The sequence below is a fragment of the Taurulus bubalis genome (assembly GCF_910589615.1).
Source record: "Taurulus bubalis genome assembly, chromosome: 17".
NCBI lineage: Eukaryota > Metazoa > Chordata > Actinopteri > Perciformes > Cottidae > Taurulus > Taurulus bubalis.
The window spans coordinates 15,857,351-15,873,644 of NC_136605.1; the positions used below are offsets into that span (position 1 = coordinate 15,857,351).

General features: G+C 42.4%; 2 protein-coding genes across 2 annotated transcripts; both read right to left on the reverse strand.

Annotated features, from left to right (window-relative positions):
- Window positions 1-3,680: 3,680 nt before the first annotated feature.
- Window positions 3,681-6,178, reverse strand: wfikkn2a (info WAP, follistatin/kazal, immunoglobulin, kunitz and netrin domain containing 2a; the record flags this gene model as incomplete). The annotated part of the gene is made up of 3 exons (XM_079232994.1): window positions 3,681-4,881; window positions 5,108-5,424; window positions 5,960-6,178. The coding sequence occupies 3 exons, from the start codon at window positions 6,176-6,178 to the stop codon at window positions 3,681-3,683; spliced, it is 1,737 nt and encodes a 578-aa protein (XP_079089120.1).
- Window positions 6,179-13,025: 6,847 nt separating this feature from the next.
- ankrd40 (ankyrin repeat domain 40) lies at window positions 13,026-16,014 on the reverse strand (the record flags this gene model as incomplete). Its single annotated transcript, XM_079233730.1, has 5 exons — window positions 13,026-13,169; window positions 13,439-13,620; window positions 14,208-14,843; window positions 15,068-15,216; window positions 15,881-16,014. 5 exons carry the CDS (start codon window positions 16,012-16,014, stop codon window positions 13,026-13,028), a joined length of 1,245 nt encoding a protein of 414 aa, XP_079089856.1.
- Window positions 16,015-16,294: the final 280 nt, after the last annotated feature.

Consider the following 16,294-nt stretch of genomic DNA (forward strand, 5'->3'; position numbering starts at 1 on the left):
TATTGACACTCCATGCGTACATGTGTGTGCGTTTGCACACATGCAGCCCATCTGGTTGACTGCTTGTGGAGGCATTCATTGGGCAAGTGACAGAGTGTGTAACAGACAGAAAATTACAATTAAATCTGCTTTTCAACATTGCCTTTAACTACTACTTTTAGGTATTAAATATCGTAATTTGTCCAATACAAACTGGTATTTTCTTGAATGTGTTGCTTCAATCTCTAACCAAATCATATTACATTTTTAGAAGATTCCTGAAACTAGTGAAATTGCACTTCGAAGAAGTGGACATTTATGCAGCATGTATGTGTTTAAACATTCATTGTTGATGAATAAACTATTTTGTTTAGATTCAAACCTTATAAAGTGTAGTTTTTGTGCATATCAAGGAGATAGCAACAGTTATGCTCAGGCCAGTTTACAGCACTCTCACACTCTAGTCAAGCTGTGTTGTGCTGCCACCCAGTGCCAACTTTATTCATTGCACAAAATGCAGTAATGCCGTTTTCCTCATAGCTAGCTGTTGAACCCATCCATCACAATAAGTTTGTTGTTGTTGTTGTTGTTGTTGTTGTTGTTGTTGTTGTTGTTGTTGTCACTCACCTGTCTGAATGTCACTCTGCAAGTCCTCTACCATCTGGTCCAGAAACATTATCTCACCAGTCTCTCTGTCGCAGCACAGCCAGTCCTCAGCCTCTCCAGTTCTACTGGACACACACACACACACACACACACTCACACACACACACACACACACACACACACACACACACACACACACACACACACACACACAAAGATGTAATACGCAGCGCTGTGCCAGTATACTTAGGATAATTACATTTAATATCCTACTGAATATAAAATTCAGTTTATGAACTTACACTTATATTGTATTTAATATTTATTAAATAACTATTCTAAAGGATTTTTGAATGGATGCTAATTTTCAAGTACCCCCATTTGAGAACCACTGGACTAGAGGGCCTATATTCAGCTCCCATTTAAAAATATTCCTCTCTTTCTGAAAACACATGTCAGCCAATAACTTTAGACTTTAGTGAACTTATGTCTCAAACAATGCAAACGTCTCTCAGTGCACATACATCACCACAGTCCACCGCTACAAACATGATTTATTTGTGTATCATATCAAAGGGGAGGCTACATTAGCCCCCAATAGCATAACACAACGGAATCACAGTTGTATTGTGGGTAATGTAGGCAACATAGGCAGCATGGAATAAAAAACACAATAGGCCTATATCTGCTTCTGCAGCGTTGATTTTTATCCTTTTATTAATTGTCCATTGTGAGTCGGACAATATTGTGCAATAGAGATTCGGTGGAGCGTTTTAATTGATTTTTTGTTACACAAAAATGTTTGTGTAACAATTTAATTTTGGTTACGCGTACCTTATGTGAAAATCATGTCAATAACCTTAGCAAAATAATCAATGTACAATCAATGCCTATTTTTGTGTGTTAGTTATTGTTAAGAGAGTCAAACATCACTCTGAACACCAACAAGTTCCTCACTGATACTGTGTCACTGAGGGAATTGTGCCCCCTTTTGTGCCTGAGTCTGTCTGGCTTATTATTATGGTCTGTCTGGCAAGCTGCCTGGCTGGTGGTCTCTAAGTGAACTTGATACTGAACTCTGCAGTCAACTGTGATGTGAAGAGCTGTGCATAGCTAGTCTGGAGTTCAGCCAGTCACTTGACGCTTGTCAACAGTTCTAATGAAAGTGGCCTTTTCCTCGGTGGCCTCTTTTTCATTAGCAGGGTCAGAGGGCGCCGCTCAAGGCTGGCTGGCTGTCAGCTGACAGTTGAGGAAAGAAGGTTGAGGATGGGGGTTAGAGAAGGGGATATAAGGGAATAGGGGGAAGGGGTAAATCATTCACTTGCTAGTTGGCCCTTTATGTTATGTTTCCTATATGCCTGCTGGTCTTTGTGGCTCATTTTGTTCTTCAGGTATCCCACAGCGCGAGCACTTGTCGACCCGGAATTGATTCTCACCTGACATTGTAACTGTTTGCACCTACATACTCATGCAGAGTATAATTATCCCAGTGTCTTAATCCCTTACACACCAGGTATAAGCTACAATCTCCAGGCTTAAAACAAAACTCTAACCTATAAGCTCTTTTTTTTACTTTAGGGGTTAAATTCCTCAGTTTCTACTTTCCATTCCTCTCACTGTTTTCTGTTATACCCCTTTAACACAGATGTGTCCAACCAAGTCAGTGAACGAGAGAGACTCAGCCGACATCCCTCTCCTCCTCCTCCTCCTCCCCTTAACCCCGGCCTCTTGCACATGAAAGGGGCCGCACAAGGCCAATAGATGGCTGGTGGGGTGTGTGCTATGCGAGGGCCCCAGACCCAGACACAACACAACACACAGCTCTGTGGGCCACCACAGCGGGGCTGGAATGTGACCTGCTTCAGACTAGGCCCTGTGTGTGTGTGTGTGTGTGTGTGTGTGTGTGTGTGTGTGTGTGTGTGTGTGTGTGTGTGTGTGTGTGTGTGTGTGTGTGTGTGTGTGTGTGTGTGTGTGTGTGTGTGTGTGTGTGTGTGTGTGTGTGAAATACAAGTGGAAGGAGGAGGACATGGATGAAAGGATGCACTGCCTGCATGAGCCTTTTGATAAGCTGTGAGCATGTTGGGTATTTCGTCTTCAACACAGGGAACAGCACAACATCACCAAGCAAGAACATCTGTAGTATGTTTTAAATCATCTTTATTCATTTACCATCATATTCCATAGAGTATTAATGGACACTAATATATAATAGATAACATAAAAAATATGTCTGCTCTCTATCTAGTTAGATTCACAGAGAGACTTTCTCCCTCTATACATCTCGCTCTTCTCTCTCTCTCTCTATATATATATATATATATATATATATATATATATATATATATATATATATATATATACACATCTATATATATATATATAAATATATAGATAGATAGATAGATAGATAGATAGATAGATAGATAGATGTATATAGGCAGAAAGTCTATCTGTGAATCTAACTATGAATAAATACACAGTACAGAAGTCCACATACATACTCTGTATTGTAAATTAAGTCTTATCAAAATAGATTCCACAAAATATGGAACCAAAAAGCTTATTTGATTCTGGTAAATAAACTGAGGCTTCGCATTGCATTATTGTGAGCTCAAGTACTCCTGACAGATGTTACACAATGTTTTGGGATAACCCCAAAAAACATAAAGCAAACGTACCAGCCATAATACAACATACCCTTAAATGAATAATATTAGTGTATTGAAGATAACATTTGAAGAGGAAATCTAGAGTAAAAGCTTGTGACTAATACTTTTCTACCTCAAAACGGTCTAAGCTTGATTCTAATTTTAAAAGAGAGCTATTAGGACAGTTTTGAAACAGCATCCATAAAGAAATCATGAATAAAAAAACAGATGACAAAATGTTGACGCGACGATGAGTGATTTTCTGAGATCGACAGAGCGATAAGGAACAAAGTAAAGAAAGAGAAACTTCTCAAACAGGCAACAAAACCTCCAATGTTACAGATAAGTTACTCGTTTCATGTTCACAGTCGGTCAGGCTGGTGAGGTCACTGGAGCTTGGAATAATCAGAAAACACAAGTTCAGTGAGTGTGAGACTCAAATAGACTCTACTGGACAGCAGAGAAATCTTTAAGGAAATCACAGGTTTTCTTGTGAATAACCTCACGGAGCTTCCTGATTCTCCGAGTGCTGGAAGACCCTACAAAGCTGTCGGGCTGCAGGACGGCCATCCCGTGCTGAACGTCCCCCATGATGATGAGCTGCCCGTCGGCCGTGGTGATGTTGGGGCAGGGGCAGTTCCAGTCCATGTTCAGAAGAGTCACCTCCAAGGGCTCTTTGCCAAAGAACCTCAGACCCATCTTCTCATCCCTCAAGATCTCCTCCACGGTCACCAGGGCGTGGCCTGACTCCTGCTCCTCTGTCAGCTCAGTCACGCGGCCAAGAATCACAAAGTCACTCTTGCAGAAGCTGGTGACCATCTTGCCTCGGGGTTTACACACCTTGCACTTGTGGTTCTTCGGAAAGGGACACATCTCTTCACAGGCCTCTTTAGACTCAAAGCTGTTCTCGTTGCCGCCACAGCCTCCGTACACGAAGGAATGGCACTTCTTGAGGCTGTTGCTGTAAGCCCAGCGAGGCTCGTAGGCCTTGCACGGCCCTTGGAGGCTCGGCAGGCTGCAGGGAGCCGCCATGTCTCCTCCGCATGACAGCATGCAGGCTTCATATGTGTCGAAATGGTTACGGTTTTTGTTGCACTGACTGTAGGTAAAGGTGAAGCAATTGTTCCTCTTTGGTTCATAGTACCAGCTCATGCTCTCTTCTCCACAGTGGTCTGTGTCTGGACTCTTGAGACACTCTTCCGCTGGAAACGGCAGGTTGGTATTATTCCCCTCCGCATTCTTACCTTTCGCCTCCTTCCCGATCACTTCCAAGGGAAAGTGTGACGACACACTTCCCCCAACGTTTTTGGCTCTACACGTGTAAATGCCGGCATCCTGAAGTTGCGCATTGTATATGACCAGCTGGCCAATGTTAGTGACCACAACGTTCCCTCTCACATGATTAGGCCTCATGATGGTGTTCTCCTTGCCCTTCAGTTGTTTCTCCCACGTGATTTGCGGATGTGGCTTTCCAGACACCTCACACAGAAAGCTGGCTGTCTCTCCCACAAAAACAGCCTGTTGGGTGGGGCTGCTGTGTATGGCGGGAAGCTGGATGTCCGCAGGGAGGGTGGTCTGGAGGGCGGTGGTGGGATATAAGGTGGTCTCTGCTGGGATGGGACTGGTGTTCGGCCAGGTCAAGTGGTACCTGTAGGTAGGTTGAATAAGAAAGGAATTAATCAGAGCCAGGATAAGTCAAAGACTCTTGTTTATACTATATTGACAAATTACACAATTAATACATTTATGTTTCTACGCTACAACCAGATGATTTTTTTTCTCCAAATGTCTTAATAGAAGGACTAGAAGTGAGACAACTTTACCTCATCGCACCAAAAACAAATGGTAGATATCTAAAATACTTAACATGTTACCTGCAGGTGACCTCAGAGATAGAGATACCCTTGGAACAGGCCTCTGCATCCATGTAGCACTTGTTATAGTACGTCATGCCGTCAGACGCACACGTGAAGTGGGGTTCTCTCTCACAGCGGTCCCGACACTTACAAACAGGCTGGCCGTCCCAGATGTCACACTCGGACCCTTGCTGAGTGCACATGAACTTGTCGCAGGTTGCGCCCTCTGGCATTCCTATGGGGCCCTTGTTGCCCTTGACGTCTATGTAGCGTGATGCCACACAGCTCTTGTTACCACATACATTGGGGCAGCACTTCTCAAAAGTCTCACAGTCCTAAAGTAGGAAGAGAAAAGAACAATCAATATTGTTTTTTGGTGACAGTTTTGATACAGTTTGAATTAAAAAATCTGCATAAATCAGAGAAAATGTTTTACTGGTGGAATGTTTTCCTCAAAAAAACATGACCTGTATGTTTCATTGTGGTGAATTTAGATCAGAGTGTTCTTTAAATGTTATCAGTGTGGATGAGTTTTGACAAATATTTGGTAAACTTTACAAAGTATGAATGAAAACTTTTGGAAATGTGTTAAAAAATGTAACCACTAAGATTGTTCTTCTTCTTTTTAATTGTTTTCTTTGTTTCTATCAACCACCATCTTGCACAACACAAAGGGAAGCAGGAATTGTGGAGATATTTGACATTTAGGGGGTTTCATCCAACATGAGATCCTGCTACTAACGGACACAACAGACCTTGTGCACAGAGGCTTTGACTGCAAACGACCCGCGTCGGTGCCCTATTGTCTGTCTCTAGGCTACACATTCACACCAGCAAGCAGTATGACGGCCAGTTGCGGGATCAACTCACCTGGTCGGATTCACACTCGCGCATGCAGGTGCTCATAGCATCCACCCACAGGTTGGGGTTCAGCTCATTCGGGCACAGACCTGCGTGAGAATACATCACTTTTGCCACGGACATGGGCATTGGCATTGCTCTCACGCGGCTGCTGCCCGCATAAAGGAGTAAAGTACAACAGTGTCCAAGAAGAAACCAAATCCATCGAGGAAACAGCATCCACCACATGTCCGACGCGTAACACAACGGACGTTAGAAAACAAAAATCTTCAAAATGCAACACGACTTTCGAGTTTTGTAGAGAGAAAAATAGTGTGTAAACTTTCTTCAAACTGTCTCGGTGTTAGTTTCTAAGCCGCTGGAATCAGATGCTGCACAAAAGCAGCGGCAGGAGCGCGCAGGACTGGTCCCGATGTGGAGAGCTCTCCAGGTTAGTCGCTCGACGTTTAATAGCAGCGAGAGATTAGTGATGCGGTGAGAAACCCCACTTAAGATCTAACTACATGAATTACAGTGACATGTCTAGTCGGGCAGCAAATCCCAGCTGAGTTACAGTTATGATCAACTTAATTAAAAGGAAGAGAGAAAAAAAAAAGTTTGCAGGCGCTGTTTCATGAAGGACTGGCGAGGCACCTGTGCGGAAGGCGCTGGCTGCCTTAACCCTTAACTTGCAAAGGAGAAAGTGATGTAGCAATAATTAGGTGCAAAGCTACTGAATAGAATCCTGAGGGAAAAAGACCGTATTGTTTAGTGTACAGGCACACATCTCTATTAGTGTTATAGGCTGTATCTTACAACTTTGCAAGTAGTTATTAATGTGTCGTATCTCAAATAAGAAGATGCTCCGGATATGTGTTTGGTCTAAATTATCTGTCTTGTCACATGAAAACAATTAAAGCAGCACTGTGTGACAATACGATGTGCACTAGTGCTGCATTATAATTTAGCAGCGTTTACTGTAAAATGCCTCCTGTCCATATGGACACAGCGTCAGTGTCCAGAAGATGGCACCAAACTCAGTGACTTCTAGTCTTTGTTACTTGTAGATCGTATTCTGGTTTCACTTCAAGTCAACCGCAAAGATTAGTTTGGACTGAGTAGTTTTATGGTTTCATTGATTGATGGTTAAAATGTGTATTTATTTAAACACATTTGTATGGCTGTACATCTTGGGTAGTAATTAAGTGAAACCCTCATCCTCTTACTTTCTGACAAACTGGATACACTATTTTGCCAGACTGCCATATTCACTGAACTGGTTGATTCTATATTGTCCATATCTGATGTCACATAATGTACCATTAAGGTGTAACTGATTCAAATGATAAACCATGCAGAGATGAAGCTGGGAACATTGCAATCAACAACTCACGCTCTCACAATATTGACATGTAAGAAGCCACAAGTCGTATCGACATCTTGGCCGGATTTTCAGAGAAAAACGCAGTTTGTTCCATGAAAGAAAGCCAATTCCAGGAAGTGTTGCAGAAAAGGGGAGTTCAAAAATATAACAAATATCTATTATCTTTCGAAGAACAAAATATCCAACACTCTAGTAGTATCGCTGTGTGTGTGTGTGTGTGTGTGTGTGTGTGTGTGTGTGTGTGTGTGTGTGTGTGTGTGTGTGTGTGTGTGTGAGTGTTTCCCAAGCTGAGTCCCTGCTGAGCCCAAAGAGGCCCAGTGTTCTCCAGGCCGAACCCTGCAGTCTTAGTCTGGAGTCTGTGAGTCCTTTCTGAAAACATGCACACACACGCACTGATTATCTAATTGACGATAATAGCGATCGCTTCTAGAAAATTGATTGTACAAATGATATAATACCCATTTTACACACACACACACACACACACACACACACACACACACACACACACACACACACACACACACACACACACACACACACACGGTGTCTGCCCACCCTCTAACCCCTAACCTTCACCCCTCAAGACCCTGCATTCCCAGCATAGCCAGTGCTGGGGCTACAGGCCATGTCACATATTAAATAAAGCCTCACGGCGGACCCCACGCAGGGTGCTCCGACCGTCTATCTGCTTTTAGCACATGTATTGTCTGCAAACATGCAAACAGACCTTGCCTTTGACCTTCTCTGTGCACACTCACCTCATCTTTCGGAGAGCAAATCAAAATAGCTCTGCAACTCAATGAATGTCTTCATTTATTTTCATTTTCTTCACACTATGTAGATTTGTGGTTAAAAGCGCTGTAAAGCTTCCAGATCCGGCTGCTTGCAAATACTTTATCACAATCATGTTATCCTCAGTGATGGCTAACATCCACTGACAAAAGCATAAAATCCAAAAACAATATATAAGAAAATTGTAAGTGTTCAAATAATGTGCCATAATGATCTTTACCCATTAGGGATGAAGCTACGGCGGTAAGAACTGGCAGCCGTTGGACGGCATTTAACCTTGAAACCAAAATCTCTGGCACACACTGTAAAGCCTGTCAATCATCTACTGACGCCTGAACTTAACCAGACTTCAGTGGAAAACAGTTGCCTGCATTGTTGCTTTGAGCACTTTGGGTTTTGTACGGATTAAACAAGAGATATAATGTCAGCTGATGAGCTTTAGAAGTACTTGTAGCCAGATTGTTGTATCTGCACACAGACTCAGACTAGCTGTTTCTGTTCCCAACATTGAATGTATTTTATTGTGATGTCTGGTCTTGATGCAGCCACTTTCCTTTCTCCAAAACCACGGGAATCAATAAAGTAACCTGAAAACAAATGCTAAGCTAAGCTAACAAGGTGCTGGCTGGAGCCTCATATCGAACAGACGGATAAGAGAGCCTCCATCCTCTCGTTCAACTCTCCGCCAGAAGGATGATAAGCATATTTCCACTATTCCTTTATTCATTTGGTGTATGTGGGTCTGTAGAGCGTCCTTGAGCAAGACACTGAACCCCTAGTTGCTTCCCGGGCGCTTTTCAGCAGCCCACTGCTCCTAAATTGCTATGGATGGGTTAAATGCAGAGAGCAAATGTTATGTATGTATGTAAAAAAGCATGTAATATGACAAATAAAAGGTTTCTTCTTAAGTAGAATGAGATGGCTGACACACTCCATTTATAAGAAGACCCCGGCCTTTCACATTGTACGTGTATACATATTATCCTGTATATATATATATATATATATATATATATATATATATATATATATATATATATATATATATATATATATATATATATATAAGCTACGGTAATCTGACTTCACCATTAATCTCTCAGTGGCTTTACAGTGTCATGCATGCATTTGTGTCATAAATAAGCAGCTCGGTATGTTGGCTTTGTGTATTATGCCTGTTAGAGAGCGGCCATAGTGCAAGCACGTCGGCCGAGGCCCGTACCTGTGAGTAACGTCGCCTTGTGCCTCCATCTCTAAAATGCTCTTAAGGAGTTCTGGACAGTGCGGTTCCACGGCGTCTCTTGCCCATGACTGAGTCCTGGGAAGCTGATTCAAAACAATGAAAGTGTTATGACTGTTCATAATAAGCTTATTATGAGTGTCTCACTCCAGAACAAAGGAGAGAGACACGTCCAGCCTCAGCAGGGCCCTAAGCTGATTCCTCAGCCCCAGTCTAGACACACAGCACAACATGCCGATGGACATACATGTGCCGATCCACGGGGGTCCACTGCAATGTATGTATCCTGATGGTCATCCATTCCTTTGTCCCTATATTTAGGTTGCAAACACATTTAACTTTCTCAACGCCACTCTGTTCAGATTATGTAATGTTTGTTCTCTCCAGCCTGCGCTGTCTGAACATCTGCTCACCACATGAACACTATTGTATTTATTTCACGGAAGAGGTTAAGGATTTCGAGTGTGTCAGTACGACCATAACTTAGGTGTTGTTTATGTTCTTTAAATCAGAAAGGGAACATAACAAAATGTCTCCTTTTTTAAGTTCAAAACAGAATGTACAACATTGGCTTGTTGCACAAATACAGGTCAGAAGTGAAAAACCACAGCTGGACGGTACAATACTGAACTGTGAAATATGGAACATTACCAGAAATGCTTATTACCGGTGTTGATAATGGCCCTATTAAGTGGTAATAATATGAATGTTGAATTATTGTTGAAAGAAAGTCTCAATCAGCTAAAATGTGCAGCAAATAATCTGTTATATTATAATTGTAATTTCCCTTTGAAGGCTGCTACAATTTAAAACTTAGTTAATATTTTGTATTCAGGTGTTTAATAATGAAATCATTAATGAAACAATGGCTGGGAAATGTAATTTCAAGTGGACAAAATCGTAAAAGTAAAGATTTTTCTCCAAACATAATCATTGCTTTATTTAAGATATACTTGCAGACCTGCATGATCATTTTTATGTTAAGCGTTGGTAACAAAAAATGAGGCAGTAATGTGTTTAAAAATCCACTCGAGTACGGAAGGTGCACATTTGGGCCCACTGTGGCTTCTACACAAAATAATGGACCAGTATTCAAGCAGCAGGTTTTAAAATAGGTTTTATATTCAATTAAACAGCCCTGTCCCCAAAAAAGCTATCCTCTTATTATGAATTAAAGTGGCAATACCTAAATCTAATGCCAATATTTGCTCATCTGCTCCCTCTACTGGCTGTCAGTTGAAACATACATTTCAATTATTGTGGAGTTGACCTCAACATCCAGCACACACATGCAATGCAGGTACACACAAAGGAAAACCTGCAACAAAAGCCAGACAAAACATGTAACTGGTCCCTTTGTTTATAGTGATCATTAAGATAGATACTCAAACTTATTACATCAAAGTTACTCCCAATTAGTCAGATGGACATGATATTAATTTAGAAGACACGGTCAGAGAGAAAGAGGGAAGTACTTCACCATGCTTTATCAAAGAACAGAGACAGGCCTCCAGAACCAAACACAACTTAAACAGTGAAGATCGTTTCTACAAGTGCACAGGACGCACTGTATATAAAAATATCAGACTCTGAATGCATAGGTTAAGTCAAACTGTATTCTGCGTTTTCTAGAACAATAAGCAACCCAACAATTACAATGTTAGTTATTATCTCCTTTCCACAGAATTAAAAGGAGATCCTATAAAAACCCACATTTCAAACATGCTGCTCTCCCTCACCAGGACACCATAAGGCCAGGGGAAGGATTCCTCCACACATCGTCCCAAACTGCTGCCTTAAACATGTGGCACGTCACTTAATAAAGCATTGAACACAGTTGGGAACAGAAAACAAGCACTCTTGGTAGTCTTTTCTTCTCACAGCAAACCTTCTGGAAAAACCTCCTCCCCCTCCCGCACATTGCTTCATCAACAGCATCCCAGGACTGTTCATCCCATTGCTGAACTTTTTATGCACCAGTCTAAGCCTTTTTGACACAAACACAACAGGCCTAACTGGTTAAAAAAAAAAAGATATCGTAAAACATACAAATGCAGTAAGAGCTTCAGGTATACATTTCGGCAGTAAACAGTTACCACTGGGTAAGGAACTTTTTGATTGTAGGAGATGTGTCGTGGCCGCCTACTGCACTGCTTAAAATCAGCATTGAGAATTTAAAAAAGGATCAAAGTGTTGATGAAAGCAGCATAAAACCTTATCTTCAGACAACACTGTGCCTCTTGCCCTGTTAAATTCTTTATGTACAGTACAATAATGCTTTTTAGTGTAGTCATATTGTCAGTCTCCATTTAAGCTCAACAGCAACACTTCTGATTAAGCAAAAATAAATGTAACATAAACAATGTCTTAAATTAAAAAAAATAACAATATTAGCACTAGACTGGCCATGACAACCAAACTGAGGCCATGTATGGATATTTTCAAGAAATCTAGTCGCCACATAGACAGCCTTAGTTTAAATTGAGGTGGCACACGGCATCAAACATAATAATTAGACATAATCAGCAATAACAATTTCCATTCGTGCTGGAAGAACAAGGAAGCACTTAATCATAAAAAGTGTCACATACACAGACCATCATGCCATTTGTTAAATCTTATTTCTTTCCTCTTCACTTGGGGGAAAGAAAATCTAATAAGGCTGCATTTTCCTCTGAAGCAGTGATAGTTTATTCTGCAGTTAGTATCTTTGCTGGCTAGATTAGTTTTTGGTTTGGATTCTAATCACAGTTAAACAAAATGACAGCAACTAAATAACTTAAATAAAACTTAAATCAAATAGGGAGCCTCACACACACAACTCTTACCGGGACTCGAGCCGCGTTACTCTGAAGAACATGGTCTCGCTTCGTGAGTAGGAATCAATATAAAACAAAGATTAAAAATAAATACTTCACAGTTGACAGTTTAAGTATTATGCTGACTCAACCTAAGAGCACAACCTGCAAACAGAAGTGCAAATGCACTGTATTAAAAAAAAAAATTATACAATTTTGTTCGACATGAAAAGACACAAAAGAGAACAATTCAAACAAAACTAAATATTTTTGTTTCCACAGTGTATGACTGAATGACTTAAACATGTCGGGAAACCAGCACTCCTACTCAAATGTGTCCATCCTTGTGTGGAGATAGATTAAAGCAGACTGTATGTATAGAAGTACTATTAGTCCAAAGATACCTTTATCTCACCTGGTGAGAGATTACCTCCACCTTAGAATTAGTATGCGATTCCCTCTGCAGGAAAGACACTAAGGTTTATGCCTACAGCATGTATGAAAGTGTGTATGTCAGCTAGAATATCGTAGAACTCTCAATACGCCAATTCCCCAGAACTTCGAGTTGCTGTGTGCAAGTCCAACGTGTCCTACTCTGGAGACCGATGATGAACTTGTTGGCAAGAGTTATGAAAACCCGAGGGCACCATGCATCAGTAATCGCTTACAACTGGTCGGGTACACTAAAGCGGCAGGAGGTGCCAGAGGAGGACAATAGCTACTGAACTTGGAAAAACAAATCCCAGTTAGGAAATTGGCGAAACACCAAAGCTGGACAAAGCCGTTACAAGGGACCTGGGTGGGCAACTAGTTATGGTTGCTTAAGGGCAGCTACAAAAGCCCATCGTAAGCGGGGAGACCTCGGGCTCTGCGGGAGCTCTAGTAGGTGAGGCGGGAGGCCTTCATGTTGTAGCAGGGTCTGTCTGTTAGGCCCCCGGCTCCAGAGAAAAGGGACAAGCCCTCTGCTTTCTCCAACACCACCTCCAGCTCCTGAAAGTCCTGCAGCCGAGCTACGTCCTTGTCCTGGACAGGAAAAGTCATATTTAAATCAATAACAGATTCACCTACCAATCATTAATTTGTGTAAAGGAACAGTATATAAAGACCTTTTTAAAACATGTCAGTTTGCTTTTAGGTCATACATGGCAATATTACAATAAAAGGCATTTTAATTATAAGCAAGTTCATTTCATATGCTATTTATTAGAATAGAAAACTCATTTGTATTAGCTGTACAGCAAGTGCAAATATTTTGCAGCTTATAGGACTTCCATATTTCGTCTTTACCGTACCTTTCTCAACATGGTGTTTGGCAGCTTGCGGATCTTCTCCACGTGCTCAGTGCTGATGTCCAACTCTCGGCAACAGACCCTAAGAAGGGAGCGATAGGTGAGCTCCTGACGGTCCAGCTCCACTTCAATGAAGTCGTTCTCCCGACCGTGAGGGTTCTGGATACGCACCTTCAGCACCAACTCTAGAGAAAAAGACCAGAATGATATGTCTTCTTTAACAAAGATATTTAATAAGGTGATGGACGAAGCTAAAGGTGAGAGTCACTGCGGAAGATAGTTGTGTTTTTGCTAGTGAGCCTGCAACAGTTCAGTAATCATCCCGAGAGAAAGGAGAACATCCACTAACAACCAATTCTGGTTTGACGAGTTGGCTGCCAACATACATACAGAAGAGATTGTTGTCACATCTGTGCTCTCATTGTTCTTTATCTGAAAGGTTGTTTTGCTCAAGCACAAAGCTTAAAAGGAATGTTTAGTCGCTGCAAATTATTGGAGTCCCGCTTGTTTACTGGCAATGATGAAATAACTCCAGGAAGTCAGAGCTCCCAGACAAAAACAACACAACTTGACATTTTTACCTTACGGTTTGTCAACAACACAATGTGTTAATTACGATTATTTAGAGGTGCTGGTTGGCGTATTCCTTTGGAAAAGAGTCAAGCAAATAGCTGTTTCTTCATGCCTCAAGTATTAAGCAAAGCTCGTCTTGTGGTTTTGTATGTGTGGACGGCGGGGTTAGACATAATACAGTACTACTGATCACGCTAACCTTGCACGTTGACAGGAAAGGTGCTGGTGAAGAAGAAAGGCTGGAAGGCCGCCATGGGCCCACCAGCCTGGCCGCAGCTCAGCTGCTGTGGGATGGACTGCTGCCTGCTCATAGCCGGGTTAGTGCTGGCCACCGGGGCCTGGACCTGGCTCCCACTGCTGCTGGCCAAGCTGGGGCTGGGCGAGGCCAACGGAGGCGAGCACATGGTGCCATTGTGTGGCACCGCATGCGGGTAGTCGGCATGGTTGATAACGTGCGGCTCAACTGACAGGTCCATGAGCACTGGGCAGTTAACAGCAGCGTGGTTGTGGGATGAGGCCGGGCTGGGTGACACGCCATTTTGCTCAGTCACAGGAATGAATTCCCCATGAGCTTGGCCGTGGGGGTTTGTGGGAGGTGTGGAGCCGTCAGAGAACAGGCTATGTGATTTCTGAGGCTCGTGAGTTGAGGAAAGGGACGGCGAGTCGCTGTGCGTGTCCTCCTCAGCATCTTCTCCAGAACCATTCTGTGCGAGGTGCTGTGCCAGGATGATCTCTGCCCTATTCATCTTGGAATACATGAAGGCCGGGTGAGACAGGTAGTTGGGGATGATTGGCAACTCCTGCTCCTTGACTTCAGGCACATCCTCCACTTCAACTGCAGCAATAATGTGCATTAAAAAAAAGATTATTTCCTTAAAAACAGCTTCAATTGAAATACCAGACAGCTTTTGTTTCTGTTATACCATTGACACCTGAGGTTATAATCTGTACATTACATGTCTATGTATCACATGCAACAGATAAATCGCATGCAAGTAACAACAACTTACTTCTATAATGATGTCACGGAAACAAGTGGGTAAGAAATGTGTAGCTTACCTCCTAAAAGTCGTTTGATCTCTGGTTTGGATGTAAGTTGCGAGGCCAACTCATCCTTAGCTGTGAGGATTTCCTTGTCTGCTCCACAACTGAGTAAGTAGGACACTATGTGCTTATGGTTCCTCTTGCAGGCCCAGTGCAGGCATGTCCTGGTGAGATTATTGGAGAGGGGACAACATTTGCTGATGAAATGACTTTAAATGTATAAGAAGGTGTTGGTCTAAACTGGTGATCAGTCTGACATTCAAATATACAGGTAGCATATTGAACTAGGAAGTCAGGAGCCAAACACACAGAGGAGAGTCAGTGTTGTCAAAAAAAACTATTGTATATATGTGCTGACAGAACCGTATTGCCTGTAGAATATAAATTGGACCTAATGTTTGTCCATAAAATCCTGGCAAGTTGTTGAATTTGTTTTTAATAGTGTTATTTAATTATGTAAATCCGTGGCAATGAGAAAAGGCTTGGCAGGTTCAAGACTGGAGCAATTATGTGCTCATACACACCTTCTACCTTCACAGTGACTGCTCCCTGCTGCTGTTTTACGATGACTAGAATAATGGCTCTATACATTTCAAGCCATCCCAAAAATACTAGCGAACAGAGCATGTAATAATGTTGGAAGAGACACGTTAAAACGTGGCGTGTCTAGCTAACTAAGCCTAATACGCTCACACTGATTAGCTCTAATCCCTGGAACAACGCACTTGGCTGCGCCGAACTTTTCAATAAGCGTCCAAAACTGATTTATGTAACAAACATGTGCGTCAAAACCAACACTTGTCATCTTTGCGAAGACAAAACACTCACCAGCCATTTATTTCGTTCTGTGAATTAACATTTACTCCACTCTCCACCAATGTCCGCACTTCGTCGATGTCCCCGATGGCAGACGCCTCTCTCAGCCGCTCCTGTAGTTCTTTATCCAACGAAGTGGTGGACATCTTGACACAGGCGACGAGCGCTGCGAGACCATAGGACGCACACAAGCCTTTCGGGTCAAGTTGTCAATTGCTACCGCCCAACAAATTGCCCCAACTGATAACTACGTCCGCTAAAAAAAATGCAGTTGCCCGCTCACATTAGCTGCCCGGCTAACCGTACCTAGCTTAACGAGGTGCTAGCTTGAGGCAGCAGGTCGCTTCGGCTTAACGCGACTTCGTGTTGAGTCTTCGGAGTTTACGCTGCAGGCTCCGTCCTCGCCATTTATCTCTGTTGTTGAAA